At 42.0% G+C, this 21092-nt stretch overlaps 2 protein-coding genes across 2 annotated transcripts; one reads left to right on the plus strand and one right to left on the minus strand.

The window, feature by feature from the left end:
* Positions 1-234: 234 nt before the first annotated feature.
* LOC308306038 (nuclear receptor coactivator 7) lies at positions 235-12183 on the plus strand (the record flags this gene model as incomplete). Its single annotated transcript, XM_080750938.1, has 16 exons — positions 235-335; positions 800-999; positions 1696-1775; positions 2914-3054; positions 3523-3690; positions 5314-5445; positions 5895-6079; positions 6390-6616; positions 7089-7226; positions 7733-7892; positions 8586-8766; positions 10142-10258; positions 11010-11162; positions 11285-11380; positions 11754-11827; positions 12048-12183. The coding sequence occupies 16 exons, from the start codon at positions 235-237 to the stop codon at positions 12181-12183; spliced, it is 2289 nt and encodes a 762-aa protein (XP_080607064.1).
* A 2849-nt stretch (positions 12184-15032) lies between these two features.
* Positions 15033-20611, minus strand: selenon (selenoprotein N). The gene is made up of 12 exons (XM_080750778.1): positions 20266-20611; positions 19107-19224; positions 18823-18953; positions 18279-18491; positions 18039-18163; positions 17460-17597; positions 17208-17289; positions 16456-16644; positions 16199-16304; positions 15855-15967; positions 15396-15497; positions 15033-15201 (listed from the first exon to the last, which is right to left on the minus strand). The coding sequence occupies exons 1-12, from the start codon at positions 20473-20475 to the stop codon at positions 15034-15036; spliced, it is 1695 nt and encodes a 564-aa protein (XP_080606904.1). The 5' UTR covers positions 20476-20611; the 3' UTR covers position 15033.
* Positions 20612-21092: the final 481 nt, after the last annotated feature.

Genomic DNA, 21092 nt, shown 5'->3' on the forward strand with positions numbered 1-21092 from the left:
ATTGCTTTGTTAAGTGAATAGATGTTATTTAAAGAGCTGGGCAGCCATTGGAAGATATTTTGTCTCCCGTAACAAATCCATGTTTTCAACTCCTTTCGCTTTTGCGATGTCTCTCGGTTGCATCAGGTGCTTTAGCTGCGGCATGTCGGGCATGGAGATCAAGATGAGGTGGAAGGATGACACTAGCTGAGCCCCTCATCACTGCTGCTCACCTCTGCCTATAGGACCAAGACAATGGCTCAGTCTGTAAGGAGGCCGGAGGTGCTTGGAGCCTTGGAACATAAACTCCAGAGGGACAAGAACAGAACCAGCTACTTTGGCAACGTCAAGACCAGGTCAGGCTGTTAGGCGGATTATATTGTCATAACAAAACACAGTTTGTTATAGGATTGGCTGGCTTTGTTTGACTACATATTTGAGTAATTCTCTCTCACTCTCTTAACATTGAAATGGTGAAAGTAGGAGTCTTGTGTTAGAAAAAAGAAGGCCAAAAAAATCCCTTTCGGCAGCCACACCTCCTTCCAGCGATGACCCTGACACGCCAACAAATGCATTACGTAGGCGATAACTACACGATTGCTTTGCCAGTCACGACTCTAGCAACTCCTACTCTCCTATAAATAGCTCATAAACACAGCTCTGAGCTATAATCATTCCTATAATATGCCACAATAAGCCTACCAAATCTGCAAATACTTCTTAAATGGAAACGAAGGGATGATATTGAGCATATTTGTGTGTGTGTGCATGTACAAAAGAGCAATGGCCTTTACATAGTTGCTTCTGCTCTTTTGCTTAGGTTGGGTTCCAAGTTGCCTGCAGGTGTCCGACAACCACCAGAGTTCACCAAAGACCCATACAGGTCTACACAGCAGCAGGTTCACGCTGTCAACGATGCCACAGACAACTGCGCCATTCACCACCACCCAAATGCAGGTTGCACCGTCAACCGGGTCCCCCATATCAGAAACCCTAAACTGCGGCAGTACTACCTGCAAGGTACTCAGGCAATGTGTTGAAGTTTCTAACTAGGCCAGGACCTGGATTATTTGCATCAGGAAGAGCAATAAAGTAGCTGGTGGGAAGAACATCATAGTTGATTTATAGCAGGACAGTTTGCATTTGCTTATCTTGTATTCATTTTCATACAGGCATATGCAGACAAAGGCAGGTATTGACTTATTGCTGTGCATTACTTCACATACACTGACAATGATGTACACTACAATGCACCAACGACTAATAGGAAAACATTTGTTTGACATGACACAAACAGGGGAAACACACACACACACACACACACACACACACACACACACACACGCACACACGCGCACACACGCGCACACGCACACACACACACACACACACACACACACACACACACACACACACACACACACACCCCACATATTCCCACTATGATGACACTCAGAGCACATGACTGTCACAGCTTCATGCTTATCATGAATGACATGTGGTACTGCTGTTGACAGTCATAAGAAGTCAACTGGCTAAGTGTGTGCATAGTTATGTTATGTTATGTTTATTACTGGATACTAAATGTCCTATGCTGTAGGTAAATGGATAGGTACTGTAGATGCACTGCAGGGGAAACAAGCATTCATTTAATATTGGCAAGTTGGAGAGAGAGTTTAGAGAGAGAAAAGGATACACTATTCTTTGCCTTCTCAGGAATTTCCCTGGAGCAGAATAATGTCACAGCGAAGCCAGGGTACGAGAATGGACAGCAAAATGACAAACCAAGCAGAGAGGTTAGTAAAAACTAAAACGTTTTCTTGTAAACAAAGGACAAAACCTTGCTTGGTATCGTTTGAATCTGTGTTCATTTGGATGCCTTTGGAAGCCTCATCTGTTAAATGTTTAAACTGTAATTCTGTAATCCTGGATCTTTGATCCCGGAGAGGAGCAGGTGCAGCTACTTGAGATTATCACTGCATCTCTTGTGTCATAGATAGAGTGTGTATGTGCAATGAATACATAACAATCTGCAGGCATGCGCAGCAAACAGCCTCATAACACTGATCAGATAATAGCTGATACACCCACTATGTTGTATGAGGTAATTTATGGAGAGTCTGATAAAAAATGTACAAGGTTCATGGAATCGCTGGGTGTCTCAGGAGAGTCTGAGTGGCCACAGCAGTTCTCTCGCCATGGGTAAAGCAGGTCTATTTCAGAATCTATACCACAAGTACACCTGGAGGAATGTATATTCTAAGCCTAAGGTATTGTCAAGTAGGCCTATATTACTAAAATTGATGCTGTTGTTTTCAGCATTGATAAAACAGAATCAGGAAGCGCATTGATTTGTGTCCTGTCTTTATCGATAATCTGAATGCTGTCAGTGATATTGGAAGCTCATATTGCAAAGTTCTTCTTTGGTCAGATTTTAGATATTAGGTTTTTAGATTTTTGTTTTATTTGTTTTGACAGATTTGTCAATAGTTTAAATCTGAGCATCTGTGTACTGTGTGAGAATTAAATGATTTTCACAGAAAACTACAGAGCAGAAGTTCATGCGTGTCTGTTAAACAATGAGGTTAATAATGATGTGCATCTGTTTTAAAGAACACTGTTAAATCACTATAGTTAGGCATCTATAGATGTAATTATTTAACTTCTTGGGTTAGTTTACCAAGGGAAATTGTCTTAGAAGGGTCTTAAACAGTGTCTTAGGAAATCACACGTATTGTAATTACACACATATTCACACCTACCCACACGATGTTCCCACAGCTACTCTTAAGTACAATATTATATACAGTATATGCTGTATAAGAACAAAAGAATAAAGAAAAAAGAAAAATCTGCAAGATTTGATGATTGATGATATGCTTCTTGAGAAGATTGGGAAGTTTGGTTTTGTATTAATTTGTGCTTTCCTCCAAGGGGCTTCCTGCGGACACAGTGTTCAGCATCAGCTCTCACTTGAAGAACAGCAGCACATCAGCAGATAAGACCCAAGTGAACCAAGAACCCAGTTCGTCTTCACATGTGTCCACATTATCATCTACCCTCATCCCTAGGCAGGTATGGGTCAACTGTAATAATGCTTTGTAACTACATAGGCTACTACACACTTTACATGAGGTGCGCATACTCTTAAAACGCATATAATATTATATGTGGAAATAGTCTTGTCAAATTGTTCATTTTAGTTTATTTCTTTATTTCTAGCCATTTAGATGGCTGACTGGTGCTATTTCTCCATTGAATTTCTCTTGTTAGTTTTTTATGCTTCTAAAATGGATTTGAAATGCAACACAAGACCTTTGCCTCGACAAGTCTGCCCTCTGCCGTCAGAGCAGAGATAACTATTTATTAAGTAGACACATGCTTAAGAAGTTATGCATCCCCCGCCTCCTCCCCGCCCCTATGTGTCGTCAAGACCAGAAACAAACAGATGAGGCATGCAGGAAGGTCAGTGGAAAGAGGAACTACTACTCAAGTCATGAGATTGTGTTATATTGATCTCTTGTTATGGCTGCCTTTTTGAAGCAACTACGTGTCCCAAGAGAAAACAAGACCTTCAGCAGCCAAGGCTCTTCTCTATCAGAACTCAATCCAGACCCTGATCCTGAGCTGAGGCTACAACCACAGTTAGCATCGGCTGATCCTGGCTGTTCACACTCCCCCTCACCAGATGCGGAATATGACAAACTACTGGTAAGAAGCAATGTATTTTCCAACATATGTACATGAATGTAGAAGCTCTCACTTAAGAGTGTTATGTTATGCAAACATGTAAATCTTTGGTAAAATGTATGCTTAGTCTGCATTGGTTTCCGATGAGTTGGTTTTAAATCACTCTTGGTTTATGACTCACGTTGTCATGTGTGTGTGTGTGCGTGTGTGTGTGTGTGTGTGTGTGTGTGTGTGTGTGTGTGTGTGTGTGTGTGTGTGTGTGTGTGTGTGTGTGTGTGTGTGTGTGTGTGTGTGTGAATGAGACAGTTGTTTTGTGTCTATTGAAGACAGACAATGTTTATCAGAAGGCCTTTAAATGCCTTTCTTTTCCTTGTGTAAAGCACATTCAAAGAGCCCTTTGTGTGATGTGCTATTCAAATAAACTAGCCATGCCTTGCCTTGCCTTAGTTTGGAATGAGTCAGGCTGTTCTGCATCTCAAGGTCACTAGAAACTGTAAAGTTTAAGTTGTAGCAAACTGCCTAACCAGTTCATGGATTGTTTTATTTTTGGGGCAGGGGGCTATATTGAATGGAATATTTGGTGACCATATAGCTGAATGAGTTAAGAGGCTGTCTGGAAACCAGAAGGTCCCTCAGTGTCGAAGTGTCCCTGAGTAAGACATTTACTGTAAATGGTCCTTGAACACAGGATTAAGCACAGTAATCATCAGACATATTTCAACGACGTGCAAAAGTACAGTGACAAAGATTACCCCAAAGAAGTTTTCAATAACAAAACAAAGTGGCATTGCTCAATACATTTAGGATCAATGTAGGTCTGGTAAAAACAACTCTTAAAGGAGTAGTTCACTCCCAAAATGACGTTTTGGAATCAATGTGGGTACATTTCCTAGAATCAAATTTTTGGTCTTAGGAATGCAACCGACAAATACCCAAAAATATTATTGAACTCCATGGCGTTAATAATCAATAGAAAAGAAGTCATTTTGGGGGTGAACTACTTCTTTAAGTGGTTAATGGCTTTCATTGATTTAATTTCCAAGGTGCTACTCTTTGTAGGTACTGCATCTTTCGTGGTACTGCATCTTTAACTGAAGCAGATCTGCAAGCTCACACTGCATTAGCTTTTAGATCTGCTATTTTCGCCAAATGTTTGCCTATTTCTTACTACCATACATGTTCATTGTTCACCTATTATGATATTGCCCAGAATACGGTGCCAGGGTTCAAGACTAAGAAAAGACTAGAACTCTGTATACTGTTAGAGCAATAGGAGTGGAATGTTTGAATAAAAAAAACACCCTCCAATTGATGTGGAACAGGTTGATATTAACAATTTAGGGATGGAAAATCATTGCAAAACAGCTATTATGACTCACGCATTGTAAATGTTTTAAAAGGAATCAGAAATGCAATTTAAAGAGCTAGGCCTGTGCCTTTCTAGTTTACAGTTTAGGATTACTAATATCTGTTGAACCAAGACATGCACGATCAGAAATGTTGCCAACAGCATTGCTATAAATAAAGTATGGACAATATTGTGACTCAAATGAAAGATCACTTTTGGATCTATAGTATGTCAAACCAAGCACTTTCTTTTACTTTGTATGCTACAATAATATCATTACATTTTGTTTCTGACAGGATGTGGAGGCAGTACCAATGCCTGATGGACAGACATGCCTATTGGCTCTTCCACCAGAGTGCACCGAAGGGGAGGGTCCAACGGTCATGCCGTACCTCAAACTGTTCTGTCGCTATATCACTGACCGCAAGGTGAGTTTGATGACCACCTTTCCCCCCTCTATTATAGTAGCATAACGTTGTTGTCAGGTGGACACCTTGTATGTCCAAAACCGTTCGTTTTGTATTTATCATTCAAGCCGATCTACAAGCACACATCACCTCGCACCACAAGGCGTTGTGTGCTTTTAGATCTGCTATTTTCACAAGTGTTGTGAGACTTGTATGGTGAAGCAGGACTTTATGAAAAATAGGTACAAATTTGAAACTTTGAGATACGAGGTTTCCAGACAGCAACGATAAGCAACTAATTTCACATGGGGGAATAGAAACCTTCATTGATTCTTGGTAGAAAATGTACTGTATGAGAAATGTCTTATAAAGCCACTGATGGAAATGAAAGAATGAAACTCAAACTAAAGTTGTACTACTCTAACCCATAATGTTCTGTCATTCTCATCCTCTCTCTTTCTTTCTCTCAGGGTGTCGTATCTGGTGTCTTGCTGGTGACATCTAATAAGATTTTCTTTGATCCGTGTAAGACACATCCTCTGGTTATGGAGCATGGCTGTGAGGAGTACCTCCTGTCATGTTCAATCGACTGTCTGGCATCGGTCACCTTCTTTTCAGATATAACACATGTTCACTTCAACCCTTCCCAGCTCAGGTTAGCATGCAATTGCAAATACCCATGCCTACACATAAACACACACGCACGCACGCACAAAGAAGAGCCATTTGTGCAGAAAAGTTCTACCCAGTGATGTCACCTGGGTAAGATGTGTGACCATAATACTGTAGGTGTGATGGATGTTGCTTGCCTGCAAAATGCATCATGGTAATCGTAGGAAAACCAAAATACACAGAAAGGAGAATTGTCTCTGTCAATATGGGATGTATCGTAAATATTGTGGTTTCGGTAGACCACGATAACATTGACATTGTAAGTCAAGTGCACTTTTTTTCTCTATCTCCAGGTGGAAAGGACCAAAAAGTGTCCAGAAGTCCAAAGCTGAGTGCCTCCAGGGTAGCACTTCAAAACACGAAGCAGAGGCAGTCCCAGCCCTGGTGTCTGCAGCTGGGTCAGAATTGCAGTCCACCCCGGCTCTGAGTCTGAGCAGAGAGGTCTCTGAGGAGAGGACAGAGACCAGAGACATGGCAGAGACTGAGAGGCAGCTGGACAGTGGCCCGCCGGAGGAGGAAGGTGCACAGTCTGCAGGAACAGGCATGTACACACATAGACATCAAAGAGGGCTTGAGCCCCTGCCATTTTACCTGTCTGTAAAAAGTGCCCTCTCTAAACCATGAATACAGTTTTTACTATGGTGAAAGAAATGCAAATGCCCTCTTTCCATGCCATACCTGAAGGCAGCATTCTTGAGAATTGCCTTGTCCAAACTCTCCTGAACATGAATGCAGCATCTTATGATGAAAGAATTGCCCTCTCTGTGTAGAAATCCATGCTGTACGTCACATCTCCATTATTGACTTGATTATGCTTAGTTCAGTGTGGTATCAAGCACCGAAAATAGACGACCTCCAAGCTCACAACGCGTCACAGCGCAAAGCATTGTGAGCTTGGAGGTACGCTATTTGCGATTTTTTTTCACCAAAAGGCCCTTTTAGTAATTTCAGGCCCTGCCAGTCCCTAACATTCTCTGCACGTTTCTGTGCAGGAACACTGGGGGTGGCTGTTCTCAGCAGTGCCGCCTCCTTCTGCTGTGGAGGCCAAGATGTGGGCAGTAAAGTCAAAATAGAGCTGATGCACACCGACAAAACAGAGAAGTGTTCTTCTGTGAAAGATCAGACTGCAGGTGGGAATCATTGTTGAATCTATACTGAACAGTGTTGTCTGTATTTCGATTTTAAAATAAAATGCCACGTATGTGTGAGGCAGGGACTTATGCAATGCGAAGTCCTCCACAGAGCATGCTACATGAATGCATGGTAGGCAAAGTTTTACTCCCAACATAAGCGATGTGTGTTATGTAATAGATGTAAGCAGTCTCCTGCAGACCTTGACCACCTGCTGTGGTCATGCCTGATTCTGAAGCTAAATCAATACTGGGATAAGATATTTGAATTCTATCAGAAGGCTTTCAGTTTGACAATAGATCAAAACCATATTTTCTTTATTCCATGTACTGCTATGCACTTCACATTTTTGTTATACAGTAGGTGTCTCGCTCAACTGACGTGGAAACATGCTCATACACATTAACAGCTAGTTGCGTTGACCCATTTTCCGTTTGTATACTTAAAAAGCATTTCTGTTGCGGGACATGTCGCAAGACATTGACCTTTACTCCTTGTCTTTCAGTGCTGCAAAGACTACCTTCATGTTGTCCTGGGGATCTGATGTTTATCCGGTTGCGGGTCCACCAGGCTGCAGGGAAGAAAAAAACGATTGCAGGCCTTCGGTTGGGATCAGCCAAAACCCTACCCAGAAGGGACTCCTGGGTAGCCCTCTCACAAGAAAGGTATAGTAACAAACCATTCTGTGTTGTTTGTCTAGCATTTGGTTGTTTAAGAGCTAATATAAGTCTATTAATGGGAGAACCGGACCCGAATGATTTGGTTGTAAAGCAGATTAGGTAAGAGAGGGTAGGTGCACAAGTTTTATTATTTTCTTGTCAGTAGATTGATATCCAGATTCAGGGTTATAGTGATTGATGCGTAAGTGTATTTGGTGTTACTTGGTTCTTTGTTTTGGAACATGCCCGGTCCTGTTGTTTTTGAATCACTGTATAACAATCGCTATATTGCTTGCACCTAAGACTTTGTATGTTTATCCTACACAAATTTACTCTTGACTGAATTGTTGAGTCCTCTACGCCTGGATCTGTTGCGTCTTTAAAAAGTTAAGTGTAGGAACTGGATTAACTCAATTATTGTTCTTACAATTAACGTCATGGACAGATGTCACAGAACATGAAAGTGCTAGTATTGCCATAGCCTCAGCCAGGCAGTGTCGTCTTGTGTATTGCACAATGTCTCGTCATGTTGACATAACTATAGGACATGTTTGTCATTTCAACAATTTCTCTGTGCCAAAGATTCTCAGCCCATAACTATATCAGGGAAAACACCGGGGGGCGGAGTTCCTTCACAAATTCCAGATCTTGTGATTCTTATCCTAAAAGTATGCACTGTTTGTTCCCTTCACTCTTTAGCTCAGACGAGCTCTATGCCTACCTAGCCCACTGGCGGCCCGACGTATGTATCCTGGAGGGAGGGGAGACAGGTGGTGATGGTGACGAAGAGGAGTTTGTAGTGATTGAAGACAGAGAAGAAGAGGCAGACAAGGAGGAAGAGGTTTTCCAGAACCACTGGTGTTCAGGGGACGAGTGGGAGGTGAGTGCATTAATTCTGGTCTTGTGTGATTTCGGACTAACTTAATGAGTGATACTAGTCTACTGCTAGAACACCAGAAGTATGTCAGCTTGTGTGTCATATTTGTCTTTAAAAACACTTTATTTGTATAGCATCTTCAACTCTGAGCTTAGCATCTCTGCTTAAGCTCAGAGTGCTTAAGTAGGAAAGATGGATTAGAAAAAGGATACAAACAAGAAAATAAGCAGGAGCTGTTCTTAAGTAAAGGACATACTCAATCAATATCAAATTTAAAGGGGAATTAAAATGTCTGGTGTACAGTAAGGGGAGTATGTGATTTAGTTTCGGCCCTAACCTACCTGTTGAGAGCTATATACAGTATAAGGACTTGAAATTTGACTGGAAGATGCAGGGAGACAGTATAGTCTAGTTAAGACTGGAGTGATGTGTTCTCTCTTTTCTATTTATTCTAGCAGCAGAGTTCCCAATAAAGGGCTGTCCATACTGTCTCCGACCATAAACTTTTCGTCTGAGAGTTCTGACTTTCCGACGTGCAGCTTTCCGAAATCTCTAATTCGGGGTAATGCTTTTCAGAGGTTGCGAGTGGGTCTTTGTTGTGTCTTCATGGATGTTGTATTCCTGGGGTAAAGGTTGTTGCTGCGCCTGAGATTGTCCAGCACTCTTTGGTTGCAGGTTGTAGATATGCCATGTTGGTTGTGGTCCACTGATGAATTACTGAGCATCTTTTAAGTCCTTGTTGTTGCAGTTATGATTGCACTTTGTGAATACCATTTTCTCCCACATGCACAATGATGTGATTACATTTTGGTTGCACAGGCAGTATTTTATGTTTTCACTGATGTCTGATGTCACCTTTGCATCAGGGAATGTTTTAATCATATTTCCACATACTGTATATTACTAATATAGTAATTCCCTGTGGTCCCTGTGGTGCTGGGGTTATCATATGTTGGTCTAGCTCTGGTCCATAGTGTTAGAGAAGCTCTTTTTCAGGAGAACTCCTCTAACGCTATGGACCAGAGCTAATGTTGGTCCAGTGTCTGCATGGGCCTCACTTTAACAAAGTCTTTGGTAAGTTATGGCAGAGGATTTAGAAGTTTGAGGAATCAGTTGTCCACAAGATGGTAGTTGTACAGATTGTATCTGTCTATGAAACAAAATAAGCTCAACTAAGCAGTCACAGCCTTTGATCACCTTCAAAATGTACTGTAGAATCCTGATGGTCCATCTAGTTTCCTGCTTATAAAAGTCTAGTTTCCTATTTGTTTGACCACATTTTGACGATTGATTGTGTTGATAAAACTTGCAGTGGCAGTAGTATTTGAGTAAATTAGTAATATGTTGTTATTTTTTTACATTTGAACATCTGTTTCAGATGGTGTCAGTGGAGGAGAGCTTGGCCAAACCAACAGTGGTCATTGACAGAGATCCTGAGGGACTGGGTGAAATTGTTGCTCAGAGCCGTATTTTAGAAGCATCACTTATCAGAGAGGTGAGTCACAGCAATACTGTACTGTACAGTGGTTCTCAAAGTGGGGGTCTGTGGAACCAAATGGACCCTTACGGTTTGTACATGGAACCAAATGGATCCATAAGGGTCTTTTTGGTTAACTGTGTACTGTACACCCTAAGAGTTAAATTAACAGGATTTTGCAATCAGGGTAATCAAATGGGGTATCAAATGGGGGTCTGTTACATATGGATCATCTTCACACACAGATATTGCTATTCTTGCCCAAATAGTAATAATTAAGTTTCTACAATTTAGACACATGCACATATACCGGTACACATACACAGTACAGGCATAGCTTCATAGCATAACTTAGTAATGAACTGTTGCCCACCAAAGAAAGTTGCATTCTTCAAACAACAACTCTTTTTACAAAAGGACACGTACGCGCACAAACACACACACACACACACACTCTTGCAGAATGAATACAACATCTTATAAATTAGGATGCTGAACCACACCATTGCTTGTTATTTGATTTTCAAGCATGTGTATACCATGTGTTGTCCTAGCTTTATGTGAGTCAGTCTGGATTAAGAGTGTCTGCTAAATGCCTACATTGTAAATGTGTGGCGTTCTGCCTCAGCATTCCATCTCCCAGGGGTCTAGTGTATTGTAACAGGGATAGTTCTAGGCTAGAAATATAAACCTCTCCGATCCACTTCTTGTTTGCTGTAGTTGCATCATTTGTATTCTCTGCCTCACCCCCTGTCCTCTATCCACCCAGATATGTGCAGAACTGCCCCCCAGGACAATAGGCCACACCTGGCATCTGTCGTACAGCACGTCCTGCCACGGTTCCAGCCTCAAGACCCTCTACAGAAATCTCAGCCACACTGACTCCCCTGCACTAATTGTTATCAGGGATGCGCTTGATCAGGTAAAAACAAAAGTGTTAACTGTCTTAATTTACCACTATTATATTCTTATTGTCAAATTGCAAATCTATTTTTGGAGATTGGAGGCTATGTTTTATTTATGATTTATTTTTCACTGTTGCAGGTGTTTGGAAGTTTCCTCTCCCATCCCCTGAGAATTAGTGAGACGTTCTATGGCACAGGAGAGACCTTCCTCTTCATGTTGCATCCTCGCTTCAAGGTCAAGACACCGTCTTCATTGCTAATGCCAGGGCTCCACTGCAGCCATCGAGAGTCATGCCGGCGTTGGACGTCAAAAAATTAACTGGGGCGGGAAGCACCCTTCATTGAACATTCCCTGTGTTGACGATGACGCGACACCAGATGGCTGCAGTGTTGCGTAACTGTTTAAAAAAAAAACACTACTTCATTGGATGAAGTAAATTGCATACATTGAGAAACGATTTACTAGTACAGGCGTCCATATTTCCAACAAATTGTAAAATGAATAATTAATGGTTATTATGGTTAGAATAGATGGTAAAACTGAGCTTTCTTGTACATTTACAGGACTTATAAACTATATTGACTATCTCTGCTGTCCCTATTTACAGTGCTTCAGATGGACTGGGGAGAACTCCTTTTTCATCAAGGGAGATGTAGACTCCTTTGCTGTTGGTGGTGGCAGGTAATGGATTTTCTGATCGATGCTTATTCTCCATCCTAAATGTCTATGCTGATTGAACAATTCTTATGGAAAAGTCTGATTCAACACCTTGTATTCAGTAGTTGAGTATGGATTGATACAAAATGAAAAATCAATATCAAACCAACCTAGATAAAAATATACTTTCCTTTGTCTCCCCGTGTCTTACTCTATTTCCCTTTCTCTGGCTGTTTCTCCCCAGTGGTCATTTTGGTCTGTGGCTAGATGAGACTCTATATTTGGGACGGAGTAGCCCCTGTTATACTTTCAATAACTGCTGCCTCTCTGAAACCGACGACTTCCGAGTCATGGAGTTGGAGGTTTGGACATTCCGCTGAGGAGACCACTTGAGCTTTGACCTTCACTTCACCTCATGTCTTCTGATAGACTTTAGCGAGACAGCATTCATCAGTGAACATGCATATGCATGTGTGCACCCACGTACCAAGGACCATTAGATGGTCACAGCAACTTAAAAATATCAACTGCAATTGTTGGATTTGCCTCTTTGATCCAGTCATTATGGCTTTTAACCATATGAACTGAACTGAACTGAACTTGGGTCTGCCTGAATGGGTTCTAGTTATGAAGAATTACATGGTAGACTCATTCCTGTGGGTATGGCAACCGAACTGAGGAGTGCTGAACTAATCTGAAACCAATACTTTGAAATGCTCATTTTTGAACGGAGAGGGGTATGGGGCTCAATAAGTCTTTGTAATTTGCACAGGAATGCTACTTTTGAAAGCAATTCGACCCATGTCACTTATTCCTTAATGTAGTATGTAAACTTACACCTATCTCTTTATTGGTAGTGTATATCAACTACATCATACTACTACAGTATATCTGCAAGGTACAAGATCACATTACTTGCTTTATTCCTACAAGGAATTTTCCATGCTGAAAGCCTATGTGCATGTACACGGTCGAGAAGCCCACAAGCACCTCTTCTTCATAAGCCGTTTTGCACCAACTCTTCTCTTGGTGTCTTATACACTAGGATGTCAGTTGCCATATAAAATAACCTGGAATTCCCCATTGAAGCCCACTTAAGGACATGTACTTTGAGGCATTTATTACCATAATCTGTACTGCACTTTTATTTGTTTGAAGCGTGTACTGAACACTTTATCCATTGGATTTAAAATGTAATGTTGATAAAAAGCATGGGCTCTCACATCAATCCCATGCTTGTAAAAACATTGGGGAACAGACACCCTATAAATCTATGGAGAGCTCATCTGTAGTCTGTAACATAATTAATGCAATCCAGTCATTCACCAATACTCTGTTGTGAGATGCACTTATTGATCCTCTGACTTTCTCATATTGTATAATACTGCAGATGACATAACAAATTAGCACAATAAGACAAACAATGACCATTGAAATATTGTCATTTTAAGTTGTGAGATGTCCGGTATGTTTCCATACATATATGAATAATGTTGCCATTTGTTGTGACAAATAGTTTTATTTCATCTTGTTCAGAAGTTACTTCCCACAAAAGCTGCAAAAAAAGAATCTAATCACTAATTCCAATGGACAAGACCATGAACGGTCTTACGGCATTTCAGAGGTAACATTAAAGCTGTTAAGTTCCCATCAAGTCCATCTTTACTGAGTGAATTTCAATAAGTGTCCATCACTGATTTCTACTGCTTTTTTTCTCCGTAATAAGAATTTGTTAGAAATGAGAAATGTATAGGAATAAACACCTTCACTGATAGTAAAGAATTAGTGACCATCAGTGGCCTCTTTTGGCCTAGAAAATGTCAGAGATGTTTCAATTCAAATCTGTTGTGGTACATGAAAATATCCTTGTGTACAACTTTCCAGTAACTTAATGTTTAAGTATTTCTACTGAATATTCTTTTGCTCAGCAGCTATCTGAGCTATCTCACTGTATATATACTAGCCCTGAATACAGGACGGTCATATACGACCGTCCTGTATTCAGGGTTAGACATATACATACATCGTCTTTGGTGTGACTCACAACATGTATGACATGTGGGCTATTATCCCACATTGGAAAACCTACAAAAGTATAAAAAAAACAACAACTGTAATACACATTTTATGTGCCCAGCACTATCCAGTCTTGTCTTCCATTCGGTTTCTGCTGTCCTGGCACAGAGATGTTCCCTCCAGAAGCCTCAGCAATGACATCAGGCCTTGCCCAGCCCACAGAAAGCTTTCAGGCAAGGCCTTCACAAACTACTTCAGCTCAATGGCAGGCAACAAATGGACACTCCCTTTCCCTTGGATTACATGACTAGCAGCTGAAGTAGTTCAGTCTCTAAATATTGCACGCACGCACGCACACAACATTGTGATGTACAAAAATAAATATGGAATGTTATGTTGTAAGTTTACATGATATGGGAAAAACATAACCTGACTTAAGTCAGATGGTGGCAGTAGTGCGTAGGCTACCGCTCTACTTTACCATCTGAGATCTCTCGGGCAGACTCGATGTAAGGTGCGGGCCATTTTTTGAAATTCTTTAGCAGGTGATTGGATGTGGCCGTCTCTCTGTCACAGTCTGGGAGTGCCAACTCCAACCACTCATATTGGCCTGTCTGCATCCACGTGGTCTGCAATCAGACTCTATTGGCTCAGAGCCGCTCAGAGCCCGCCCGTAGCTGCCGCTGATTGGTCCGGCCCGGGGCTTTACGAGCGTTATCAACTCCCACCGAGAGATCTCAGATGGTAAAGTAGAGCGGTAGCCTACGCACTACTGCCACATCTGACGCAAGTCAGGTTAGGAAAAACACAGGTTCAAGAATTACTTGGAAAACATACGTTTAAATATAATGTTTAACTAACTATAACTGGGTGCAGTGCTACAGTACAAAGAGACACCATAGATGAAATATGTCACGCTTTGTTACTATTTAGCGTGCATGGACTTAAAATATACAGTAGTGACAAGTGACAACAGTAAATCTTACTTTAACTGATGTCTTTCTTGCACTGTTATATAAACTGAATAATGAGCAGATGAAAAGGCCTGAATAAATATGAAGAAATAGAACAGGATGGGAAGTTTGAGGTTGGAAGAAGAGGTTTTTCTTAGGAAATATGTCCCTGCAGTAACTAACTACTCCCATTTCCTCCAATTTACTCTCAGTCATGTTGTTTCTTCTATAAACAAACGTACACACAGTCACAAACACACATTAATGTCCTAGGTACTCCTTAGCCTTCTCCAAGCCTTCCTTGAGGAAGGTGATGTATGTTGAAGTGGAGGGGTCCTCGAAACCCGCTGAGAAACTAAATGTGGCTCCTTCCTCTTCTGGCTTCATGGACGTCTGGTCGAGGAAATAATTTGCATTGATGTGGTGGACCTAAAATCATTAGAATCACAGATAGAAATTACATCAAAGTTGGACTGCAACTGTATAAAAGATTATTCTATCGATTACTTTTTTTGATTAATCAAGGAGGACATTTTTCATGGCTTAGTTAGTAGATGTATAACATTTCTAACGCTATTCTTTGGATATTTCTGGAAAATAGAGGATTGAACAATAATACTTACAACAGTGCCATTGGGCAGTGCCACCATCATTTCTACTGGGAAGTTGTACTTCTCCAGATGTAGACGGGCCTTTTCACTCAGCAGAGGATTTTTCTCATCAGCCTGATAAATCAGAACAGTAATAGGAATTTGAGAATGTGAGTTTGTTTGTTTTAGAGTGATGATTTGAGTATATGGAGGGTACGAAGTCCAACCTTCTGATGTTTAACAACTTGAAACGATATACTGTAATCGTAGAGGTCCCCCAGGGCTCCATACTTTGTCTGTTCCTTGTTCCCTCCCCCTCTACACTAAATATCCTCTGCAAAAATAGGCAAGCTTACAACTCACACAAATGTGACACGTTGTGAGATTGTAGATCTGCAATTTTAGCCCAGAATAGGGATATGGTGCGTTTAAACCCCTCTAGCATTTGTCATTTTGTTGTTAACTTTAAGGGTTACTGTCATGTTTGTTCACCTGCATGTCCTCTAGCTCTTTGACCAGGGACCAGCTGCTGACGAAGCTCTGGTTGAGCAAGGCCAGAACGGGCGAACTTTCCAGGACTGTCTCCCGGAGAGTTCGCCCCGAACCTACACGGAATAAGGAGGGAGAATAGAGATGAAAAGGTCAGGTACAAAAAGTTGACAGGAGCAAACAAAGTTACACAGCAAATCACAGCAAACTGTAGTGTTGTCAGCATATGAGATTTATGCTCCTTTTAAAATGTGTGTGCAAGACACAATTACAATAACGGCAAACACATTCCCATGGTTGGCGTACACACACACACACATTTAAAAATATTTCTGTAATGAACTCACCTCAGCAGGACTGGTCATCTAATGCACCCCAAAGGAGAATGGAGTGCACTAGCTTACTTTCTGCTTGTGCTTGATTAAAGACTTCATAAAATGGTAGGTACGGCACCTACAGTAAAAGGCAAACACAATGACACAGTTTTGCACTGCAAGTGTACACAAAACAGGATACAGTACAACAACAGTGAAACAGAGTGGTTGTAGATAGGGCTTGGGACAAACAATTCAAACCAGACCACAGATGTGGACCAGAAATGTACCTTCTTAAAGGGGTAGAAGGTGACCTCCAGATGTCTAACAGCCTCCTGGTGGCTGATCTCTGAGGTCCAGTGGATGTCCTCAAAGACAAATTGGATGGGCTCACTCCCTTCGCCCCGGCTGTCGATGATGTTACCCTGCTCATCCTGGATAAAAGCAGGAGTGGATGGACCAGTGGACTGCAGCTCCAACTATGAATACACACAGATAGCACTGAATGCAACACAACACAATCTCTCCATAGCATTCATTCTCCACTTAATCGCCTTTACTTGCGCCAGCAGAACAGTACAGCGTCCGGCTGCGTATGTACGTATGTATGCCGGTGTCTGCCTCTACGCCCGTAGCCCAATCAGGGACCAGCATTTCTGGCAACGTCATCATTAACAGCCAGTGAGAGACCAGCATTCCTGGTGATGCCAGTGATGAGCGCACCTCATGGTGTGCTCTGCTGGCAGTGCGCAAGTGCAAGTGTACTTGTGCAAGGCGCAAGTTGGCAGAGTGCAGTTCTATTTTATACTGCATTGTATGACAGTGTCACACGAAAATAGCTAGATCTACAAGCTCACACCATGTTGCAATGAATGCAATGCACCGTGAGCTTGGATGATGCATATAATGATACCCAAAATAAAGACACCAGGTTTAAAGTGGTTAAAGCAAGGCAGATGTCATACCACAGGATATAACGCCATTATATATATATACAGCCATTCATCAGAAAGCAGAAATGTGTGGCCATTGCAGCTTTTACCTGTGGTAGGTAACCGATGTCCACCTCCATGTTGCTACTCTCACTGGCCCCATAGAGCCACTCCATATCCACATTCAAAGACCTGGGAGACCAGAGGACATGTTACACTTCAATTAGTGGGGTGTCTGCTTCTATGTCAGTGGTTCTCAAAGGTTTTCAAGTCAAGGACCCCCAAATTGATATGTATTGGGTTACAGACCCCATTTGAACAGATTTTGTGCCAGTACCTAAGAGGCTACTGACAAGACTAACCTGTCACTGGGGACATAGAGGTGGAAGTGCCGGATATGGGAAGCATCTCTGGACAGGACAATGTTTCCAGTGAACTGGCCAGGGGTAAACCAGAACGGAAAATCAGGAACGTCGTTCAGTTGGAATTCTGCATGAATCCTGAGGGATGTAAAATGTGTTGTTACTAAATAGGCCTCCAATGTCCAGTAACAAGACTATCACATGAAGAAATTCATCTGTAATATTGAGGTGTGATACAATAAATGCACTTCTCATTCCAATGTCAAGTCAAGTCTGTGAATAAATCAATACTGTCAATTTATACTCCAGCGCACAACAGTGTTGCTTGCCGACAAGAACCGACCTTCAGGCTAACAAGCTGAAGACTTGAAGATCAGTAGACACACAAGTCAATGCATTGCTCTCAGGGTGGAAACAATTGGAGTTGGAGAAAGAAAGAAATACACTGGTAGAACCAATCCAAAGACTTTAAGGCTGTCTTTATTGGTGAAAGGATTTGTTTCCAAAGCAGTGGCTGTAGGTTTGTTAGCAGCTGTTCTAGCAACTACCTATTGTAATAGATAAGGGATAGCTCCTCACCTGAAGACAATGTCATAGTAAAAGTCATTGCTGGCACGAATGCAGGCCACTGTGCCCTGAGGAGCAAAGCGTGACTTGATGAAAGGCCGAGGGTGGAACATACTCAGCAAGGTGTGGATGAGAACCTGGACAGGTCAGGTAGGGGTAGAAAAAGTTCACTTGTATGTAGATATTTAGATATGTATTGTATAACCATGTTCTGGCCAAGTATTAAATAGAACTATGCTTTAAAAAAAATACCTCTTTGCCCTTCGGTGTTGGAGGGTGGTAACGGTTGTTAGGCAAGTACCCGGTGAAGATATTGAGCTCACTAGGAATCACCCACCAGGTGTCTCCCACATTGACCTTGTTCTTTGGGGGCAAGAAGGCCCTAAATTGGCTGGCAGAGAAAGTAGAGGAAGGCACTGCTGGGGTCTTCCATGACCGCAGTCCACTCAGAGAGCTATGAGCAACCTGGTTGAGACAGAAGCCAGGAATCACTTACTATAATCAATAGTTTAAAACAAAGATTTTTGAGCGGTGCTCCTGGAACAGGAGCTAAAGCTTACCTAGGCTTTGTCCGGTCAGAGCCCAATGGGAAAACACACTCAAAAAATTTAAATTGAAGCACTGCTTTCAATTTATGGCCAACATCCTGGCACAAACAGCTCAAAGTTTGTTGTCTCAGTATTAATTTCTGAGAGTGGTCTATTTTTACACTCTCAGAGTCATGTACAGTAGGATACATGATGGGAGCCGATATGCATAAGCCAGTCTGGTTAGTAAGGTTTGTTTATTGTCTTACCCCAAGGAACCCATCTTTGCTTTTGGTCATGGTGTCTAGAAGCAGAGGTTCCATTTTGGCCTCCAGTGTCAGACTCTCTCCATTAGGGTCATGGCTTTCTTCCTCTTCAAACTCCACTGGAGCTGCGAGCCCTGCAGACAGCCAGATATTAAGGACCACAAATCAATGATCAGAGTACATGGCTACTCTGAGTATACTTTAGAAAGAGAAATATGGAATTGATGACACTCACACACACAAATGGAGACATAGAGAGATAGAGAGACGTGATGACTATGGCAAACCTGTGAGTTTCTCAGCAATGGGTTTAAACTCCTCGGGGCTGAGAAACAGGTCATGGTCTGTGTCCAAGGACGAGAACAGAAAGAGCCCCTCTGCACCCAGGGCCTTGACACCGTCTTCCTATTGGAGGCAGACACAGAAAAGGATTGTCCTTACTCATTACACATGCTCCACAGAATTTCAATGGCATGTGTCATGTCAAAACTAGAGCAAAATGGCCATATTATTGTTAAATAATCTACGCAATGTTTTTGTGCCTGACGAAAAACTATAAATAAGAGGTAACAAACAATGTGCCAAATAACTGGAGGGCTTATTGAAAAATGGTCAGTGTTGACTGACAAAGCTATAGCTATGGCACTGAGAGGATGTGACCAAATGAGAAATGTGGTACCAATCCTCCTCAAAAAATATATTTTCTCAGGTCACATGAGAGGTTTTCGTCTGTTCCATCATGGTATTTTTGTCCAATGCATTTGTATAAGTTCAGATAATTACTAAATGCCTTTGAAATTAAATACAAATTTTACACTGAATAATTATTGTTAACATCCCTTAATATAGGCTATAGGCCTATATTGTTTGTAACTATTGGATGGGCCCTCTACATCAAAGTTGCCCGCAACCCACCCCTCTAATTTCAAACTGGGGGTCAATGAAATTAGAAGATTTGAGAACCACTGGCCTACTACTGTACCAAGTACCCCAGTAGGCCAAGAAAGACGAGCTGTTTTATTGAGAGACCGCCATGTCCCAGCCTGGTCCCAGAACACAGTGACTGCGTGCCTGTTGTAGCTTGTACAATGGAGGGAAGGGGGAGGTACAGCTAAAACTTCAGGGTAACTTTTGAAGGCTAGTGACTGACGACTCCTGCTGTGGCAGACATCCAGCCCCCTAATAAAATATAAAACGCAGGGGGACGGAGTTTGTTCCCCTGACAATTATACGTGGCAAAGTGCCGACGTATGCAGTATTATCTATCGCGTGTGGCGTATCTTGTAAGCAGAAAATGATACATATCTCTCTACAAATTAACACGATCCACATTTTAAGTTGCCTTGGACAAAAAAACAAACAAACAACAACAACAGTTTAATACACACTGTCACAAAAGGATCCCTCTTGACCTTCACTGAAATAAATAAAGAGATGCGCTCTCACATGGCGTTTAAGGAGCAGCGTGTCTTGGTAATACTTGATCCCAAATGCAAGGACGGGGACAAAGGCGACCAGCATCAGAGTCCAAAAGAGTCTGTTGATCCAAGATCCTCTAGTGCTCCTGTCTGGAGGTATCCCAGCACAGTGCTGCTGGTTCTCTGCTGGAATCACATTCTGGTCCTGGGGGATACTCTTATCCACGTCCGCGGCCATCCTACCCAGCTATTTAGAGGAAGACATGGTAGTCGAATAACGCTAAAAACCGTAACGTTTCTTCCTCGCGTAAAAGGCTAAACTCTCATCCTTTTTGCACGTCGTCTGACTCTGAACTCAAACAGGCGCCTTTCCCCAGCCGCTTGTCTCTGGCAACAGCTGTAGATGTTACCACACATCCAAACCAAACCCAACAGCAACCCGGGAGAGGACATGTAACCTCTCTTAAAGGGCCAGTGCATACATACCGGTAGTAGGAATGTGAGTTTGGTTAGTCATCGGACCCAACCATATAATTATGTTATTCCCGAAATATTTCCCCCACAAAAAACCATACCTCAACTTTAGCGAATAATGTATACCATGGGTCTTCAACAGGTGGTCCGGGACCCCTGGGGGTCCTCAGAGTTACTACAGGGGGACCGGGGGTCCTCCAAATCTTTGAGTGATAGAAAGTTTTTCTCCTTTTTTATATTTTAATTTTAACCACTTGAACCCTAGCGTCCAAATTCTGAGCGCTTTAGCCAAAAATGGCAGATCTTCAAGCTCACCTGAGGCGTTGTGAGCTTGTAGATCGGCTATTTTCGGCAAATACCTTTGGTGTAGAGGGAGAAAAG

The sequence above is a fragment of the Nannobrachium achirus genome (genome assembly GCF_963921795.1).
Source record: "Nannobrachium achirus genome assembly, chromosome: 20".
In the NCBI taxonomy this organism is placed as follows: domain Eukaryota; kingdom Metazoa; phylum Chordata; class Actinopteri; order Myctophiformes; family Myctophidae; genus Nannobrachium; species Nannobrachium achirus.